At 41.1% G+C, this 21410-nt stretch overlaps 1 protein-coding gene across 1 annotated transcript in view; it reads left to right on the forward strand.

The window, feature by feature from the left end:
- FDXACB1 (ferredoxin-fold anticodon binding domain containing 1) overlaps positions 1 to 21410 on the forward strand; it is a 210469-nt gene that overhangs the window by 95950 nt on the left and 93109 nt on the right. The window contains exon 5 of the mRNA XM_086957173.1: positions 2778 to 2934. Coding sequence (XP_086813299.1) covers positions 2778 to 2934 — 157 coding nt within the window. The remainder of the gene's footprint in view (positions 1 to 2777; positions 2935 to 21410) is intronic.

Here is a 21410-nt window from a genome sequence, read left to right on the forward strand (position 1 = left end):
CAGAGTGCTGAAACATTTCAGCCACTCACCCCCAGTTAGGAGATCTGGGTTGAATCCATCATTCTTTTGCTCACTATGCCACCCCAGTTTGGACCCAGCATAATGCAAATCAGTCTTGACCCTGCTCCTTATGGGAACAGTCCAACCTGAGCTACCAGGCCAGGTCCTCCCTGGACCGGGAACAAATATCCTGGAGCCGGTTTCGCAGTATCACCCCTCATCAGCCAGGCTAGCTTGAATCCAGTTGCACAGCAAGCAAGAGACCCACGTCTGGGCATACCATTGGCCACTTATGGCGAACAAATCAAGCACAACAAGATGATGGACGGAGTGCAGACATTTTTCAGCCACTCACCCTGAGTCAAGAGATCTGGGTTGAATCCATAATTCTTTTGCTCACTACGCCACCCCAGTTTGGACACAGCCATATGCAAAATCAGTCTTGACCCTGCTCCTCATCTGAGCAGTCCAAACCGAAGTGACTGAAGGAGGGACATCTTCATCACCATGCAACCAGTCTTTTTTTATAGAACTTTTGGGTGGGCTGGAGTATTGTGGCTGAACAAATATCGTTCTTTTGGGGCCTTTCTGCCACTCCAGGCCCTGTTCCTTCACGGGAGGAAGTCGTTTTTCCAAACTTACTGATTTTCCCCTATTTGTGCCCACCGTTGCCTTGTCTTTGACCCTAGTTCCTGGGCTACCTAGCACGGCCCTTACCACAAGGAGCACTGCTTGTATGACACAAGCCTAACTCGTCTGCAGCGGCTCTGTTCTAGTGGGCTGCCTCAAGATGTCAGGGTTGCGCCCCAGATACAGAAAACAGGCATCCTGACTTGTGTGGTCTGCAAGGGCCAGCTTTCGGGGACTGAGCCTCCTTAGCACCAAGCCCTGGGCCCTCAATGTTCCTGCTCGCCCATCTGCTCCAAGTGCTCACTTTACCCACAGCATTCACTCAGGCACTACATGCAAGTCCTAATATACTCAATCCTCCACCTGATTCACAAAAGGAGAGCCACACCGGCAGCCGCCCGAAAGTGGAGGAGGGGCGTGGAATCAAACACCCCAAATCAGCAGAGCGTCAAGCCAAAGGCAGAAGGAAGAGAGGCCATGCCTGGCTACTGGATCACCACAAGGCTGCTCCGCCCGCTCTCTCTGCCTGGCGTTGCCCTGGTGTCCCGCCTCTTGGTGTGTCCCCATACCCACAGCGAGAGCCAAAAGTTCCTCTTCAGATCTGTGTACAGTACAGGCATCTCTAGGACTGCTCTCTGACCACCGCTCCTCCGATGTCTTCTCTGGGGGTGAGGAGCAGTAGCGGCTGCTACCGTATTCGGGTGGTGAGGCTGGGGGAGACGGGGGACGAGGACGAAGAAAAAAAAACACTTACCTGAAATGGCCGGCCGCCGCCACTTCTCCTCCGTTCTCCGTCCTCTTCCTTCTTCCTGCAGTCCTGGCCAGCATAGCTGTGATTGGTCTAAGCTCTATGGATCGGCGCTCAGATGGAAAATGGGAGGGTTTGGATGTTCCTCACCAGGCTGCTTAATGCAGCCTTGTGGGGGAGTAGCAAAGTACGCATGACTGTTGAGCCTGCCCTAGAGGGCCGCTCAAGCAGTCATGTCCACTAAAGGAGTGCAAGGCACTCCTCTCTACTGCTGTGCCAAGCCCCATCCCGCCTGAGAGCCACTGACTGCAAAGGAAAACTAAAATGATGATAACAATAGTTCCTATAGTTCAGTGGGGCGACGCTCCTCCACCATAGCGGAGGAGCCACCACTGGTGAGGAGGCATAGTAAAGGGGAGCAAGGACAGCCCAATATGAGGCCTCCCACAGCACAGCCTGCCATACTTCGCTGCTGCCCAGGCCAGAAGTCTCCCCCTGTGAAACTCTTCGGGTGTCGCCCTCTGCACTGGCTCATTTGTGGTATTTTACCTCCTCTCCACCTAGCACTCTCTCCTCTGCTCAGCCACACTACTCCCAGTGATATTTCTCCTCTTCCTCCTCTCACAGGGGACATCAGGTGCACAAAATAATTTTCCTAGTAAAGCCGCCATCATAGACTGGCAGGCCCCACCACCTCCAAGGGCAGTATTTCCTCATTCTTTATAGGCCAGGCCACTGAAATTAGGAAATTGTGCTGCCGCAACGGTTTTTGCATGATTATGGATTTGCCGTATTTGCCATATAATCCATCATCAGCTGCATAACCTGCAGATTTTAACAAAAACAAATGCTTCTTGCTCAAACGGTTCATGATGTACAAAAATTGCAGCGACACTTGTTGCAGCACTGTGAAAGGCCCTTAGCAAAGCTGGACTTGTCACCTTTATGTTGGTTCTTGCTAGTTTTATAGAAGCGCAAACTCGACCAGGAGATATCCGGTATCAGAGCGCTATACATGAGTACCAGTTTCATTACAGACGGACACATTCATTTTTGTTAGGCAAGGGGAGATTAAGTGATTTGCCCAGAATCACAAGATGCTAAGCAACATTGCCGAGACTCGAACCCGGTTCCCATGCTTTGAGGTCGGCTGTTCAAGCCGCTAGGCCACATCCTCTTCCAATCCACACCCTTTTTTTATCTGCCACCAAAGCTGCTCTGCATTATAATCTAGATTAAGAGCAGGAAATTGTTTTTTACCAAAATTCACTCAGAAGCAGTCTGTATTTCAGAAAAAATTGCCACTAAAATTTTCCTTTAAATACATTTTATAAAAAGTAGTATCCCTGTCTTTAAAAGCAGGATGCTAAAATATTAATGGTACGGTCGTCTTTTTCAGGTGCCCAAGTATACTTCCAGGTGGACGGCACCAAGCTTAAGGATTGTTTTGCCACTGCCAAGAGTCGATTTGACCAAATTGTTTTTAACTTTCCACACTGTGGGAAAAAGACTGGTGTGAGAAAAAATAGAGAACTTCTTGAGAAGTTTTTTAAAAGGTGAGTACTGAAATGGATGAGTAAAGCCAATGCAAATCTTTGGAAAATTATTTCAATATTGTTGAAAATGTTTCTATTTTTTGTGCACCTGAAATGTAAATGTACTGGGAAAACCTCTTGAACTACCCATTTCTTATAAAAAAATAATTAGAACTCCATAACATTGCACTGTTTTTAATATACATTACTCGCATCGTTCTTCTGTTCTGGATAAGAATCTAATAAAAATGTAAAGAGACTTGTGCATCTCTTCTTAACCCAACATTGAGCCTCCTGATGTCTGATAACAGTTAAACAGCCTTGATTGGTCCCGCCAACAGGGTCTCTCTGCACCTTGACGTACCTTTCGTCAAATCCTCTTGCCTGTTTGTGCCTCTAATGAACACAGGTGTTTGTTACATTCATTCCATCATAAGGGATAAATGAAAGCTGGGCGTCAAGTGAGTCGAGTGGGTGGCTTTCTGACAGACTTGCTGTTTGGATGATTCCTGCCCCTCTTCCCCTCCCTTAATGCACTGTGCGTCTCTGCTGACCTCACATTACAATACATTAGTGACTTTGTTGCAGCAGTTTTGCTTGCCTACTTTGTTAGTGGCGTAATAGCTCTGCTGACCAGACTGCAACATTCGGCCTTCTTGGTGCTTTGGCTGGCTTTCTTTCTGTCTGGAAAGAGAGTAAGGTATATCATGTTGAAATGTTAATAATCTGTGACAAATTTTAATATCTGCAGTTAATTTTATATCTTTGTTCTGGTGGATCCTTGCTGATGAACAGGTCGGTTTTTTCTCATCAGAACGAAAGGCTAATCTAACAGTTTAGCAATAGTGAGCACCAGAGGCATTTATTAGATCAGCTTATCAAGCTCATTTTCTTCCGACTGCCAGCCTTCAAATGTTTTTATCAATCAACGTTTTTGGATTAATCTACTAGCCGAACACTATAAAGAGGGCGAAGAAGAAATTAAAGCCACTAACGGCCTTCAGGGAGCAGAACCAATGGCTCACGGCCATCGTGAACGTAAATTCAAGACCACAGACCCAGGGCCTCCAGACACAGGGGCCTCACACATACACCAACCTGTTGTTGGCGTACCACATTGTGGTCTTGTTATCCATCAGCACTTGTACTGGTCGACTGCGGATGGAGAGTAGGAAAGTGTTGAGGGCCATGCAGCTCGCCCAAAGCTCGAGCAGAGTGATTTATTTATTTATACAGTTTTATATAGCGCAAACAAAGGATATCAGAGCGCTTTACAATAGGCAGAAAGAAAGAACAAGCGGGTAGTATAAACATCAATTGGGAAAACAGCAACCAAAAATGGAAGATAATACAGTGATCAGGTGAATGCATGAGAAGAAAAAAAAATGAAAAACATAGGAGATGATCCATTGTAGCTGGAGGTACCATGGTGATGAGAACAAAGTCAGATGAATTAGGTTTCTCCAAATACAAATAGTCACAAACAGTCCACAGATTCGTTGTTCAACTTGTTGGTTTTATTCTTTCAGTATTCTTAGCAAGGATTTTGCCGACACGTGTTTCGTCTAAACATAGACTTTTTCAAAGCTGGAAAAGTAAATACCATACATGTTGTTTCTTATTTACACAAAATTGTAGAAGAATATAGTACACAACAACCAATACTGGTGAGATTACGACTAATTAATGACACAGCGTTGTGGCCATTCTTGGCTATAAGGTAAATGATGTAAATCTTTGTAAATGTGGGCAAGAACATTAGCAGTAAGAGCATACAAACAGAAGAGCCTAGGAATCGAATTACTCAACCAAAGCAGGAAAAAGCTAAAGCACCAAAAAGCAAACTGCTCTTTAAAAGAAAGAAACCCCATCGGCCTGTTGATGCTACGAATACCTTATACAGTGCTTAATTTGTAAAAACAAAACAGAATGCCAGGGTCTAGCCAGCAGGCCACTGCCCCATTGTCGCTGTCAATTACAGTAACAGTACAACTAATAAGTCACACTCCTACAAGTGTGACAATTCTGACAATTTCACGACCCCAAAGTTAAAAGATTGACTTTGGCAGCAGGTATTAGCCATTCTTAATGTATACTGTATTAATAAACAACAGTAGTTGTGCTCATCTCCGAATTTTAAAGAAACAGCACCACCACGTGGCAGACTGTCATAGTTACCGTGCTGACAATTAAGTGCCAGTGCCGAGCACCAGAAACCACCGGCTCAAATTAAACACTAGAATAATAATGTAACCGCAGTAACACAAGTTGCTATCCACTTGCTGCATCGATCCTCCAATCTGCAAGCTTCTGTCATCTACTATTGCAGTGACCATAAATAAACAACTTAGTCTAATAGCTAAGAGTTTTGAAATAGAATCATTGGATAGATCACGTCTGCTTAATACATTTTATGCCATCCCTCCTCTCAGACAAATAACCACCCATGATCTAAAACATATGAATTCATTTCCATCGTGATATGAGACTTCTGCTTTCAGGAACAGCATTTTACATACCGTTACACATTAACACTCACCCTTGCATACTTGGCAGTTTCTTACAATAAATGAAATATTTCACCTATCCCCTGCTTTTTTTTTTTAATGCAGTGATATGTATTCCTCTGGTGTCTGGATAATTTGCAAGTTTCTGTTCTAATACGATTCCAAATAAATGTATATTATGTCAGAAAGGCAAAAGCAGGCCTGTTTCTATTTAGTGTTCTTGGATATATGTTGAATTTAATTTTATGTTGAATAATGGTACAAAATTTGAATGTATTTACATAAATGTCCTATTCCTAAGTTGACAAAAGTATGAAAACAAACATTTGCATTGTTATAGCTATAAAAAAACTTATGCGTTATTTCAAACTGTTCTTTAGAACACTGTTCTTTTAGGGTGTTGTTTTGTGTTTTATATGTGTGGTATATATGGATACGCATATATTATTTTCATTATTATTGTTTGCTACCGCACCACCCATGCCAATGGTTATAGGTATCAGTGGCTGTTCTGTGTTTTCTTAAGAGTATACATGACAAATAAAAATGATTTAATAAAATATTGTTTCTGATGAATACTTCTACATACATATTCCTCACCTCCTGAAGCCCCTTCAGGCCACAGAATAAATTCAGAAAATTGAAATGGTTCTACTGTGCCGATGGCGGCGCCTCAGGACAGACTGTTCCAGTCACAGCATCACATGTGGCAAACAACCCTATTAGACACCATACAGCACACTGCAGTCGGTCCCCCTTTTCTCCCGCTCCTTTTGACGCCGATTGGGAGGTGCTTGCCACAAATCTTTTTGCCAAACAACTTTATTTTTCAGCAGCATTAACATTGATATATATCTCCCAAAAATATATCAGACTTTAAGAGAATGACGATTCTCCAATTGTTATGCTAAGAGAATCTTGATTTAATTAAAGACAGACGGAGGCTTACGTAATGGATATACTTTTATTTGCTGCCCCAACATGCAGCCCTTTAACCTGTTGCGTGCTGCCATTGGCCGTCGCGAGCACTACCTTCGTAGTGCTGCGCAAGTCCAACGGCTGACGCAGCCCCGCCTGCGCAAGGAAACGCCCACACCGCTGCGAAATTACCGCCGCGGTTAACGGGTTAAGGAACATTAATGCATCATAAACATATATAATGCTCGGTAAGAAGTAAAACTATCCAGTGCACAGGGCTATCTTCCTCTTAAAGCTGCGAACATACAAGGATGAAAGGTATCCATTTCTGGTAGTATGTAAAAACAGAAGTTCTGCAAAACCATCTAGTTACACAGCTCAATCCTAGGTGGAATTATCTCAAAAAAGAGAATAAGGGATTATGAAGTAAAAGGAAAAAGGAGCACCGGATGTTAAACATATTAGAAACTTAAACATTAGGAAATTTACAAACTCAAAACCTTGTTACTTCTTTACTCCTCATAGGGTGAGCTACTGTTAGTCTCCGTCTGTCTTTAATGAAATCAAGATTCTCTCAGCATAACAATTGGAGAATCTTCATCTCATTACAAGACTGGAAGCTAACATTATGTATGTTTAAAGCTGTTGAGAGCTACACTGCTAACATACTCTAATGGTCTTAAATAACATTTTGCAAAGGTGTTAGCGTTTGACCAATTAGCTGTTTTAAGAATCTCTGAAAGAGATCCTCCTGACCAAAAAACCTTATTAGACATTGCCCCTCTAGAAATGGGCTCACAATCTTGACAGGTCTATGCCAGCCTCACTCATTATGGTACGTATCCATCTAGCTAGAGTTGCTGATGAGACTGGTTTATGGGGTTTTTCATAAGATAAAAGCAGTTGATCAACTTGAAAAGGGGGTAAAACACAGTCCGATATAGTCTTTGTTCTCTTCCAAATGTCGAAATGTATGCCCTCACTAGAATAAAATCTGTTAGATAACTCCAGAACCTTTATATCTGAAACACGTTTGAAAGAGATTAGGCAAATTAAAGTGGCAAATTTCATGGAAATCTGTTTAAGGGATAAAAAGGTATTATCTTGCCAAGATACCAGAACTTTGAAAATTAAACTAACATCCCATAAAGAATCCTAACGTGCTTTGGGGGGTCCTTTAAGTCTAGCGCCCTTCATTACTCGTTTCATTAGAGAGTTACTACCTATTGCTAGATTATTTACTAAAATTAATCCAAGATAGGGTATTGCTACTTAGTCGCAATTTTATTTTATGGAAATTCAACAATTGATACAAAATGTATCTTTACATCAGAAAAGAGAAGCATTAGAAAAATTAGGACAATTAAGGACACATTAAACTACATTCACATAGACACTTCAAACATTCCAAAACCTCAATCATGTCACATTCAAAAGCATTCACCGCATTCAAACCTGAATCAAGCAAACCACATACTGCTGCTACAATAAAAAGAAAATACAAACTGGATCTGCATCAATTATACAATAGTTAAGCACAATTGTTTAAAAATCGTACATTCCCATATATTTTTTTACATTTTACACCATTAATTAAGGAAAAATACAGATAGGTAGTGTACACAAGATGGTACGGAGTCTGGGGGTAGAAATGACTCCTATACACTCAAGCAGACCAGTGGAAGATTGGCCTAGGCGTTTCAAATCCCCTTTTGTTCGCTGGGGATTCTCATCAGGGCCTCAAACACTACAATGGAGGAAAAAGAAACATGCGAGAAAATATTTAAAATCAAGAAAATATAGCATGTGAAAAGAAGTTCAATTCAAAATGGCATATACTCTGCTCAATAACATGGCACGTCAGGAGTCTTGGAACTTAGTAATACACCTGTCAAGGATTGGCACTGAACTGATAAAGACCATCCTAAGGACCGAAAGCAAGGGGTCCTAGGCTAAAACGTAGCCCACTACTCTAGGTTTAGAAATGCTCACAAAGCAGGAGATACCTTCTTTACATTGAGCCTACTGGATACTTACCACCCAAAAGGCTATGCGTAGAACCTATGGGGGTCGGAACGGGATAGGCTTCTCAGGGATTACAAGCCTGAAAGTAAAGAGTAAAAGGGTTTGACTCAACTGAGAACATCTAAGCTATTGACATGGCAGGAAAGGAAATAGGTGGAAATCTTACCGCTCTGTGACTGTGGGTGAGCACAGGCGGTTCACGGTTTATGGTGTCTGGTGAAACAAGTAGGGACCTACACGGGGGAATAAGACACATCTTTAAAGTGATGAGGCAGTGGCAGTGCTCTCCTTCTTTTTAGATTCACGCGCTAGACCAATGCGAGTCCCCACAAAGTTCTTGGTAGATTTGGCTTCTTCTTTTGCCCCTGAGTTGGCAGTGCTGTTTATGTCAATGAGGATACGTACATACATAACAATAACCCCTTTGGACAGCACATTGGGAAATGGTATCGTTTTATCGACGATGTTTTTATGGTATGGACCGGAGGTATCAATAATCTGACCCTGTTCCATCAATGGCTCAATGCCAGAACACCTGACATACAATTCAGTCTTTCCCATTCTGAAACCAAGATCGCTTTTTTGGATGTGGAGGTGTTCCCCAAAACCGGCAAGTTGGCAACGACTCTGTTTGTAAAACCTACAGATCGCAATAAGGCGTTGTTATTCCAGAGCAATCATCCTAGAAGCTTAAGAGAAAACCTGCCTTACGGGCAGTTTCTGCGTGTGCGCAGAAACTGCACGTATGATAATGACTTCTCCCATCATGCTGAAAAACTTGTTTCCAAACTTTGCGACAGAGGGTACCCCAAAAAACTGGTCAAAGATTGTATGAAAAGAGCCAGGTGGACCCGCGTGAAACATTGCTGGAGCGGAAAAAGAAATCTGAACAAAAGCGCCAAGTCTGTGTCACCACCTTTTGCCCCCAACGCTAATCAGTTGAAACGCATCATTGGGCACAATTGGCACTTGGTGAAGAACTTAGATGAAAGTCTGAGAGATCCACCTTTGTTTGCGTTTAAAAGAGAGAGCAGTGTCGCAAACCATCTGGTTAGAGCTTCAATGCCAACCCAAATCCAACCATCCCTTCGTCAAATGATGGGATTGGCCCCAATACTTGGTCACCACAAATGTGGTACATGCCTTTGTTGTGAAACCACTATACAGGGCTCTGTCTTCCAGCATAAGGGCATCTCTTGGAAGCATGAGGTATTCAGCAACTGCAAATCCAAATTTGTAGTCTATGGTATCAAATGCCCGTGCGACCGCTTGTACATCGGCAAAACTGAGCAAGAAGTGCGCCAATGCATATTACAAAATAAGTCCAGGTTGAAAAGAAACGTTGAGAACGCTCCGTTGGTAAATCACTGGACTAGGATGCGACATGGGCTCAATGAGTTCAAATGGACAGTCATCTCCAGGATAGAAAAAGACCCACGGGGGGGCGACTTGAGCCTCCAACTATCCAGAAGGGAAGCACTGTTAATTGTTAAGTTTGACACGGCTGTGTCAGGCTTAAATGAATTATCTGAAATATTCAAATTATGACCTATTAAAACGTAAAACATAAGCGCCACACTGCATTATCCTCTGGGAATAAGTATCCCCAAGCACGTGAGATAAACTTTTTTGCCCTTTTTTTCTCACACGTAATGTTCCCTTCCCAAGTCAGACTTGACCCTATTGCTGACTTTATATATTTACGGAGCCCATTGCCTGGGCTTCACAAGCATGCGTGTAACTATTGTCCACGGTTATCTTTTCCACTGTGGGGTTTCTTTTTCCCGCAGCGCCGATATTTAGATCCCTCCCTCCACTTTGTTTACCCCTATCGAGTCAGTCCGTACTCGTAGAACCGCCCCCCACCGGAGGCTTCAGTGCTCTCTCTGCGTTTAAAAGGAGAGCTTCACTCGGCAGGGTAGCGTGCCTGCGCGAGAGATTAGTGTCAAGTCAGACGCCGTCCGGCCCCAGCGCGAAGGATACATCGTTGGATTCTAGCTCCCTGGTAAGAACTGCTGCCCGGTCACTTTGGGTTTTGACCCCCTCGTGTCCTTCAATGTCCTTAATCCAGGCCTTCCCAATCCCAATTCGCGACCGTTGTTGTAATCACTGCTTTTCTCTTTCCTTTGCAGTACACGCGATTAAGTCTGCATGTGCTGACGCTGCCCCTCATAACTTACAGTAGATTAACACCGCACAAGTCTTCCAAGTTACCGCTATCCAAAGGTGATGCAAACATGAGACTTTCTTCTGATTTCTCACGTTTAAAGACCACTCCGAGTTTCCATACTAAATATTGCTATCCCTTTGTGTAAACGCCTTGCAGGACTTGCGACCCCCCTATCCACTGGGTTTGCAGCGTTTCTACTCCTCTTGACGGCGACGGAGATCCCTCCCGTATCACACGCCGGCGCCTTCTCACTCTGGTTATTCGGTTGTTGGCTATTTCCCAATCGAGGTATTTGACTCAGCTCGCTCACAGTTTACTTTAATGGGCTTATGTGGGTACAGCCTACCCGCATCACTTTCTATGCATTTCTTGTTTTTGCCTCACTTTAAAGATGTGTCTTATTCCCCCTTGTAGGTCCCTACTTGTTTCACCGGACACCATAAACCGTGAACCGCCTGTGCTCACCCACAGTCACAGAGCGGTAAGATTTCCACCTATGTCCTTTCCTGCCATGTCAATAGCTTAGATGTTCTCAGTTGAGTCAAACCCTTTTACTCTTTACTTTCAGGCTTGTAATCCCTGAGAAGCCTATCCCGTTCCGACCCCCATAGGTTCTACGCATAGCCTTTTGGGTGGTAAGTATCCAGTAGGCTCAATGTAAAGAAGGTATCTCCTGCTTTGTGAGCATTTCTAAACCTAGAGTAGTGGGCTACGTTTTAGCCTAGGACCCCTTGCTTTCGGTCCTTAGGATGGTCTTTATCAGTTCAGTGCCAATCCTTGACAGGTGCATTACTAAGTTCCAAGACTCCTGACGTGCCATGTTATTGAGCAGAGTATATGCCATTTTGAATTGAACTTCTTTTCACATGCTATATTTTCTTGATTTTAAATATTTTCTCGCATGTTTATTTTTCCTCCCTTGTAGTGTTTGAGGCCCTGATGAGAATCCCCAGCGAACAAAAGGGGATTTGAAACGCGTAGGCCAATCTTCCACTGGTCTGCTTGAGTGTATAGGAGTCATTTCTACCCCAAGACTCCGTACCATCTTGTGTACACTACCTATCTGTATTTTTCCTTAATTAAAGGTGTAAAATTTAAAAAAATCTATGGGAATGTACGATTTTTAAACAATTGTGCTTAACTATTGTATAATTGGTGCAGATCCAGTTTGTATTTTCTTTTTATTGTAGCAGCAGTATGTGGTTTGCTTGATTCAGGTTTGAATGCGGTGAATGCTTTTGAATGTGACATGATTGAGGTTTTGGAATGTTTGAAGTGTCTATGTGAATGTAGTTTGATGTGTCCTTAATTGTCCTAATTTTTCTAATGCTTCTCTTTTCTGATGTAAAGATAAATTTTGTATCAATTGTTGAATTTCTATAAAATAAAATTGCAACTAAGTAGCAATACCCTATCTTGAATTAATTTTCTTGATGTGGATGATGAGTTCTAGCATTTAATAAATGTTATCAGTACTGGCACTTCTCTTTGTTATTTGACATATAGGCTCAGCCTTGCTGATTAGAGCCAACCCCATTTTGTTTCTACAAGATTATTTACTAAAGCATGACCAGATGAAATTGTGGTTATATAACAACTAATGGTTATATAAGAGAGACCAGAGTTAAAAAGTGTCGCTAAGTAGTTTCTATTTGTTGAACCGGGACCTCCACGAAATCCAAACTGCTCTCCGGAAACCAACAGCACCGTTTCTTGCAGACATCCTTCGATATTTTCCTGGCTCCTGGGGCCCAGGATTCACCCAATGGGTTTTAGCTTCTGATGAAAGATCTAGATATCTATTAGGTCCCCTGAAATCCTCCAGACAAGAAGGTTCATTTTCCCCTCTAAAACCAGAGGGTGGTCCTTCTGGGTCCTGAAGGAGGCCCAAGGATGCTGGAACTAGACGAGGGATATCTTTAGCTAGTTCCATCACTCCGGAGAACCACACTTGGGATTTCCAGAAGGGAGTCACAAGGATGATACTGCTGGATTATACTCTCACTTTCCACAGGACTCTCTGGATTAAGGAGAAGGGGGAAATGCATAGGCTACGTTCTTGCCTCAAGGTTGAAGGAAAGCATCTATTGCCACAGCTCCTTGGGTCTGGTTTCCAGTGAAAGTAGGTTAGAAGCTGAAAGATTAATCTGCTTGCAAAGAGATCTATATGGATTGGGCCCTATATGTCCTGAATCGGAGCGAAAACTTCTGGATGTAACTTCCAATCGCTGGAATCCCTTGGGAATCTCGAGTTCCAGTCTGCCCTTACATTCTGAATTCCTGGAATAAATTCCGCTCTTAGGACGATTTTTTGTTCCCAACAAAATTACCATATTTGTCATGCTCAGTCGGAGAGTACCTTGGATCTCGCACCTCCTAATCTGTTTATATAAGAAACTTCTGTGAAATTGTCTAAGTGAATCAGAGTGTTTGAATTCTTTAGAAGGTCCTTGAAGCTCATAACAGAGTTTAGGCCCGCCATAATTTCTAAACAATTTATATTAAGAGACTGTTCCTCTAGGGACCATCTTCCCCCTGCCTCTATTTCTCCTAAGCGGGCTCCCCATCCCATGTTGCTTGCTTCGGACTCTATTATAAAGTCCAGTACGTTCCCGAAAATGGCTCTGCGGTTCCATGCACTGAGGTTGTTTAGCCACCAAGTTAAATCCTGTTGTGCATCTGGCCTCTGTACCATAGCCCTTTCCTTAGACCTAAAGTCTTTAGTCACTGTAAACCCCTGTAGTGCAAGGGGCCGGGACATATGGCTTGGATGGAGAAGGAGAGTAGTCCCAAGACTCTTGCTAGGTCTCTGAGAAGTATTGTGTCCCTGGATAAAACTGAGTTCACATCTTTTTTTATCTTTACAACTTTTTTGTGTGGCAAAATCAGGTGGGATAGGACCGAATCTACCTGAAAGACTAGGAAGTCTAACTTTTGAGTGGGAGTCAGAACCGACTTCTCCTTATTTATAATGAAGCCCAGACTCTCCAGAAGATTCATAGTCATAAGTAAATATTTTGTACCTCTATTCTGTCCTACGACATAATGAGTATGTTGTCTAGATATATGCTTAATCTTACTCCTCACTCTCTGAAGTAAGTGCCCAACGGACGAAGTACCATCGTGAAATACCACGGGCAGAGGACAGCCTAAAAGAAGACAAAGGAATTGATAATGTATGCCCTTCCATCTGAAACTAAGATATTTCTGTCTGTCCTTGTCCATTAGAATCGTAAAGTAGGTGTCTTTGAGGTCTAGTTTTACTAACCAATCTCCTGACTGTAGCAAATCTCTCAAAAGGTGAATGCCTTCCATTTTTAAATGCCTGTAAGTAAATAATCTGTTCAAGTATCTCAGATTTATGACTGGCCGCCACCCTTTGTCCTTTTTCTTTACCAGGAATATTGTACTTACAGAACCTTGTGTTATCTCTTGGTTGCCTACTATTGCTAGAGCTCCCTTGCTTAGCATCTGAGTTATTTCTTTGTCTATAAGGGGTCATCTTCTCCTTTTCTAAGAGTAATTCCTTTGATACCCTGACTTGATGCAGTGTTTGACAAAAATCTATTTTGAAGCCAGTAACTGTTTCTAAGACCCAAGGGTTGTGAGTTATCATTTCCCAATTTTGGACAAGGTGTCTTAATCTGCCCCCTACTTTTAAAGTTGAAGGAGTAAAGGTGCTCCCCTTGATATCCTTGGGTGGAGGATTTTGCTCTTTCTCTGCGGTTTCTAGGGGTTCTGCCCCTTTGAGGGTAAAAGCTTGAACTTTGGCGATAACCCCTCCCATATTACTGGGGGGTTCGGAATTCCTGTTAGTAGAACTGGGCCCAGAAGGATCCACAGCTGACAGGTTTTCCCCTTCTGTCAGCCCTTCCAAAATGTGAGCGTAAACCAAAAACCTTGCACCTGTTATACTGCGTTCTATTGAAGGCAATGAAGGTTGAAACATATTTACCCAATGTTTTAATAAAGTTTTCTCCAAATAGGAGTCTATTAGTGGGATTGGTATCTTCCTTTAAAGCTAGGTCTGCGAGTTTGGGATTTATTCTCATCAAGACAGCTTTACGTCTTTTCATAATGAGGTTGGCGTTTGCATTACCTAGCATGCATAAGACCCTCTGTGCCCAACCTCTTAGTAGCTCAATGTTAACCGGTATATTTTCTGCCTCTGGCATCTTCTGCCATATCCAATATGCGTTTGAGGGGACCTAGGATATCCAAGAGTTTATCTTGAGATTGTTTCAGGCATCTCTCAATACCTTTCCTAGGGTCTTTGCCAAAACTGAAGAGAAAGCTTATAATTTCAGGGTTAAAATTGGGTGTGATGCACACCTTGTCCTCCTTGGAGAGTCTTGGGCATTTGCTTATAAGGAGATTGCATGTGTCCTTATCTAGAGGTTTGTTAACCCAGAGGTTTAAGTAATTAGAAACGTGCTTAAGCTGCCACCACTCGGCACTGCAAGGGTGTTTAATCGTGGTGGGAATAAAGATCTCGCCCCCAAAGGGGTCCTTAATTCCCTGGGAAGTAGAGGGTTGGTCCATGTCTTCATCCAAATAGTCTAGCAGATCAAATTCGTCTTGTGGGTCGAAAATAAAATTGTCTTTGTCGTTATCAATGCTGTTATCTGCTGATGACATTATGTTTTCTTGATCTATTGTGCCAATAAGGTCACTCATTCTTAGTGTGCCGCTATGGGCGACCTTTCTTTGTGCCCTCTAAGCTGGCCATCCCCTCTTGTGCTGCTGCGAGCCCCTGAATCTATTGTAGTGCGAGGGCACCAGTAATATAAGTGGATTCATGTGCTTTTTTAAGGTGTTTGCTTTTGTGAGCAACTTTCCCTCTTTTTTGAGGAAGGGAGGTAGAAGGGAGATCTTCGTCGGAGAGGGTGTAATAATTATCCTCCGAGGGAGATCCCCACTTCCTTTTGGACAGGACGGTGTCTACTGCCTCTTTAAGGGAGGCTTTAACCCCTTGTGTGCTCATGACGAGATCAGGCTGTCATGAGTCACAGTTGAGCTGTGCTCATGACGGCCTGGTCTCGTCATAACGGCGCCACTCTGCCCACGCACGGGTAATTCCCCGCTTGTGCGGGAGAATTAATGAGTGGGCGGGGTCGTGACGAGACCAGGCCGTCATGAGCACAGCTCCACCCTGACTCATGACTGCCTGGTCTCGTCACGAGCATCGCGGCGTCACACTCACCCCCGCATCGTGGGGGAGTTAGCTCGCAGGGAAGGGGTTAGGCTCCTCTTGTAGGTATTTTTTGATGTTGTCCCGTAATAGTCCATTAATATTATTTGGGCTATTAAGAGTTAATGAGCTTGTTTAAGAGGGGTTTTTATTAAAAGGGGACTATTTGTATATTGTAATGGATCCAGAAATAAATAACAGGTAATCAGGACCTGAAAGAGGCAGAAGGTGGTGCAATAGGCACAAAAAAAGCTTAAATATAGGGCTGAAAGGAAATCCCACAGCTGCGCGTGGTTAATTTTCTGCAGTACGGCCGTTACAGCTTCGTTAGAGCTGTTGCTAAGGCTATGCTGGAGGAGGGGGTGTCGGCAGAGAAGAAGGACTCCCTCAGCTGGAGTCCAGCGGCAACTCGGTGCGCTTCGCTGAGGAGACCGGGTGAGTGTTTTTAAAAGAAAATGACTCCGTTTGAAGGAGAGAGAAGATGTGAGGCATCTACATAGTCGTGCTTCACCTTGCAAACGGAAATAGTTATCTTGCTCATTTTAACAAAGCGTGTACAAATACATAATTATTCGACTAAAGAGTAATCCCTGAAGGATATTTCAGATTGCAAACATCTCGTTTAAGCCAACAATGTATTGGAAGGCTGGGAATATAAAAGGAAACAAACTGGTAAAACAAAACATCTCCACAGTACTAAAATATATAGATTAAAAATAATACAGTTTGAGTAATTAATAAGTGATACCTGCGCTCATTTATAAGTTAACGAAAGCATAACAGAAGCAAACAGTTAGAAAATTAAGGAAGACAACTGAATGCTATACTTATCTTGTTGTGAGCAGCTAACAAAAGAGGAAGATAGCTCTGTGCACTGGATAGTTATACTTCACAAACATTCTATATGTTTATGATGCATTAATGTTCTTTAAAGGGCTGCATGTTGGGGCAACAAATAAAAGTATATGCATAATGGTAGTGATCCAGCGCTCCTATAGAAAAACTGTCTCACAAACGCTACCCATCACTCAATTCTCACCATTATTTATAAAATACTTCCACAGGCCCGTAACACCAAAGAGACAATTATTGAGCAGCTGAATCAAGTGATTTTATTTTATATACTATTCACATAATATTTACACTAATATGTTCAACTGCAGTTTATTCTTCATTATCATGATATTAAACAATTTTTAACTAAAATCAAACCACTATGGTTGATGGATCAACTAATGGAAACTAGACTATGAATAAACAAGACCAGCTTGTCATTTAAAATCTAATTTTATTTGCTTTATTTTCGTAAAGAAAGAGCATTTTATGTTTAAAAATCTTTATTTCATAAACAATTACGAAAGCAGCATTTTAATAAGGAAATGAAAATTAGAACTGCCATTTCAAAGTTAGCTCAGAAACATGAAAAATTAGCAAAAGAACAGTTTCCTTCCCTGAACCTATTTCCCTGACTAAATCTCTCTTTACCTAGAAAGGAATAAATCATAAAAGTCTGCTGTCCTTACATGTGTCAAAGGTCCATCAGCGTAACGCACCATTCAGGAATCGGAAAGTAAGAGTTTTTTCCCTGCTCATGGTGTCATAATATATACCTTTCTCTCTAGCTAAACTTTCTACATTTTACATTCTTTCATAGAAATCCAAGCCTTTCATTGGCTGTCCCATGTCAGACCACGATAAAGTTTATTAGGTCATCCGACTATCGACCAAAAATCCAGGCTTCATATAAGGCCCATTGTCTTTCATTTCCACATCCTCGATTTCCTCAAGAAAGATACTTTTTCTTGAGCCCAGGACATCTACTTCCTAACCTTGGCAGGCATAACAAAATGCTGTCCTTGGCTGGCCTCCGTGAACACGTTCAACACGACAAAGAAGTCACTCTCTTTCATAACGATTTTGCAGCAAAATTCTTCACAGCTGCGCATGTGCAGGAAATTACTCTGGACATGCTTTCGTGTCTGCAGCTCTGTCAGCCATATTTCTGCATCATCATTAGGCCTCACTTTGGAAACTATTATTAAACAAACACAAGACATCAATTAATTAAAGAATTGAGGCTCATTCTGTTACCCTCCCCCTTTGCTAATTAACAGTGTTAATTATGTTACCTGGCATAAGCACGAATATGCAGCTTTATATTTACCTGTCCTTTTCGAGTGACAGGAACTTCAAGAGCTTTTATCACAAAAGACCTAACATAAGCATATAAAATAAGCACATGCCATTAAATTAAACTGCCGTATTTAATACTGACAAAGACAATAGACAAGGTTAGTTTATTAATTTTTTTCCTTTGCGTTTGCAACAAAAAGCACATTAGTCCCGCGTGTGTAATCGTGAATGCATCTTTAAACTAAGTTGATTAATAATTTCAACACAAACTTATTAGACGGATTACTTTAGTTAGGAGAGATTAACTTTGCAAGTTTGAACAAAATTTTATTCTTTACCTTGCTCCATCAACTCCCTCATCTGGTGATTTCTTAATTGCCAAACAATAACAAAATTTCATAAATTTTCAACCCTTGAACATGTTTTGGACTTTCTTAATAGTAGTATTTCTAAACTTTGGATTCATCTGTTTTTCTGCATCTCTCATATTGAGTTCTACGAAACTCTTCTAGTTCAATTTCTTTTTCCTTTTCATCTCTTAACTTATAAATTCTTTTTCTTTCTGTTACATATTTTCTTCTCTTATGTAGCATGCAACTAATTTTTAACAAAAGTATCACTATAGCTATTATTACTAAAGGGAAAACTATCTTACCTATAATTGAACTACCAATCTCTTCAAACCAGTGTTTGATTGCTGCAAATCTTTTGCCTAAGCGTTCTGAAAAACTCATCTTCTAAGGGTTCTATTTCTGAAAGTAATTCAGTAATGTTCTTAATGTACATCTCTATATTCTGACTCTTGTCAGGTATGTATGTGCAACAGTGTTGAACATGTAAGATTCCACAAACTCCTCCTTCTTTTGCTAGCAGGATATCTAGTGCTAGACGATCCTGCAATACCATTGTTCTCATGGCAACAAGTTCGGTATTCACTAATTAAAATCCACTTGCAGTGTCTGTCGATAATCTGTCAACGATTGTGGACATTTTTCTAATCTTGTTTGCATTCAGGGTAATTCCTACCATAGGTATTAACGCACCAAATATGTCTCCCAAAATTTCTGAAAAGCTTTCTCTCCTGAATCTGTTCACACGGTTGCTAATTTCAAATGAACCTTCTGCGTTTCGGTCTACATGAAAAAGTTTCGGAAAAACTAAACCTATGTAGCACGTTCCATACCAGTGGTCTGGAAGGCTGTAATAAGCTTTATTCCCACAAATAAAATAAATTCCAGGAAAAATTGGATCTTTGCCTTCTTTAAATCCCCAACCCCCTATTATTTGATAAGTATCTTCACATTGACTTGCACCTACAAAATAATTATCATATAAAGAATTGTCTCTTCTTATACAAAATTTTCCACTAACAGGTTTATCTATGTGAATCGCAATATTTCCATTTCTACCATTGAGCTTTTCATCTTCAATCTGCCAAAATTTTGACTTAGTCTGTTTCGACATTTCATTCCGCTTATAAATTGCCCTTCTCTCTTCCACCATATTTAAGAATGTTTTCTCTTCTGTTCTCAAATTACATGTTAGATTATTTCTATAAGCACTCTCATAAGTAAGTTCACTAGTTGTTAGGAGAAATTCCCTCATCTGTTTAGCAGGACTCACTTTATTCAAGTTATCTACAACCTTAAAATGTGCAAAAATTTCATCATAATCGGAATAATAATATTCCAGACGACCAGTCTTATAAAACAAACTAGCTATTACACTACATGTTATACCATAAGTAAGAGGAAGCATGTTATAATTTACTCCTTCAGACACAGAAGTAGGTAGTTTCATACATACATAAGTCTTTTGCATTCATCACCTTAACATATTCAGATAAAAGTCTTGAGAAGGTATTACTAGAAAAATCTCCAATCGATCTATCTTGATGAATCTCTGATTTATGTACAATTATTCTATCAACCTTATCAGTTTTCTCAGATTTAACCACAACTTTACTTGTCATGTTAGCTTTATACATCTCTTTATCTAAGCCAAAAGGAAAAATAACAGCTAAAATTAACCAAACTAAAATAATCAAAATTATACATATTGAAGACAATTTGCAACATCTTCTGAGAATTGAGCATCTCAAATTTTCATTAGTATAAGGCATCTTTACCTTAACAGCTAAAAATAAAAATTGAAAAATTACTAAATATACTCCCCTCTTTTTTTTTTTTTTTTTTTTTTAACAGATAACCTTATTTTCTAACAGCTCCTTCTAACAGCTTTTCTTCGACCTTATGTCATACATCAATTGTGTTTTCCAGCTAACACAGTTTCTTCAACCTTGTGTCACTTAATCAATAAGTTCAATCATTGTCACTTGCATCATCAAAATCTTCTTGACTACTGTTTACTTCCACTACTGGTGGGATTATAATTTATCCCACTCTGGCGATTTATATTTCTGGTTTGGCTTGACTGTTCTCTTTGCTCTACTGCTTATCACTTCTATTTTCTTTCCTGCCTGATTTTTCTTACACAAGTCTTCCTCTTTTTGACTTGTAATCTCATTAACCTGTTCTTTTGCCTTTTTCACTAATTTACATTTTATGGATCCAATTTCTTTTGGCCAATTATCTCCTTTTCTTGTTAGCTTCTTTTCCGGTTCTCTCAAATTATATTCCACTCTCCAAGCTCCTTTTCTTGTTTTCTTCAATTTTGATTCATCTTCACTGTTATCTGTTTCACTTTCTGTGTTTTCAGCTGATTCATTAATGATCAATTTTTCTGAGTCAGATTCTTCATCGGATTCAGGTACTTCTTTACTCAGCACTTTCACTTTGTTAGGAAAATCATTCTTATAGCTGGTACTTGGAATTTCTTCTTCTTCTTCTTCTTCTTCAATTACTTCCAGTTCACCAGTTTCAGAATTTCCGTTCCTTCTTCCAAAGTTTCTATTCTGCTTTTCAATACTCTCCTGATCTTGATCTTGAATCACTTCTTGATCAGTTTCTTTTTCTGCTTCTTGATCTAGCAGATTGTCATTTTCTTCCTCAGAATCTTGTATCACAATTTCTTCATTCAAAGCTTTATTCGCATTTGAATCTTCCAGATGTCGACTATCTTGTCGATCTTCAAGATCTGGATTTCCTTCAGGCTCTTCTTCTGAATCTGAATCAGCTGTTGTATCACCTTCTTCGTCAGGATTCTCAGGTTCTGGGACTCGTATGGTATGACTCGCATGAATCCACCTTTTCAATCCCCTACACTTTACTGCATTTGTTGTAACCAAAATCACCTGTCTTGCCTTTTGCCACCTTGGTACTAGGCAATTTCTTCTTCGATGCACTTTTGTCCTCACCCAGTCTCCTGGTAACAGATCATGAGCTTGTTCTTTCTCTTTTGTGAGCACTTCTGTTCCTACATGATGTAACACAGAAGTCACCACGTCAGATAGATTTTTGCAATAATCCATAATTACGCTATCATTTATACTCAGTAACTTATCAACTGGAACAAATGCTTGCCTCATGACCCTGCCCATTAATATTTCATGAGGGCTCAATCCTGTTTTCGTATCAGGAATGCTTCTCAGAGT

This window comes from Lissotriton vulgaris, chromosome 2_1 (genome assembly GCF_964263255.1).
Source record: "Lissotriton vulgaris chromosome 2_1, aLisVul1.2, whole genome shotgun sequence".
Taxonomy (NCBI): domain Eukaryota; kingdom Metazoa; phylum Chordata; class Amphibia; order Caudata; family Salamandridae; genus Lissotriton; species Lissotriton vulgaris.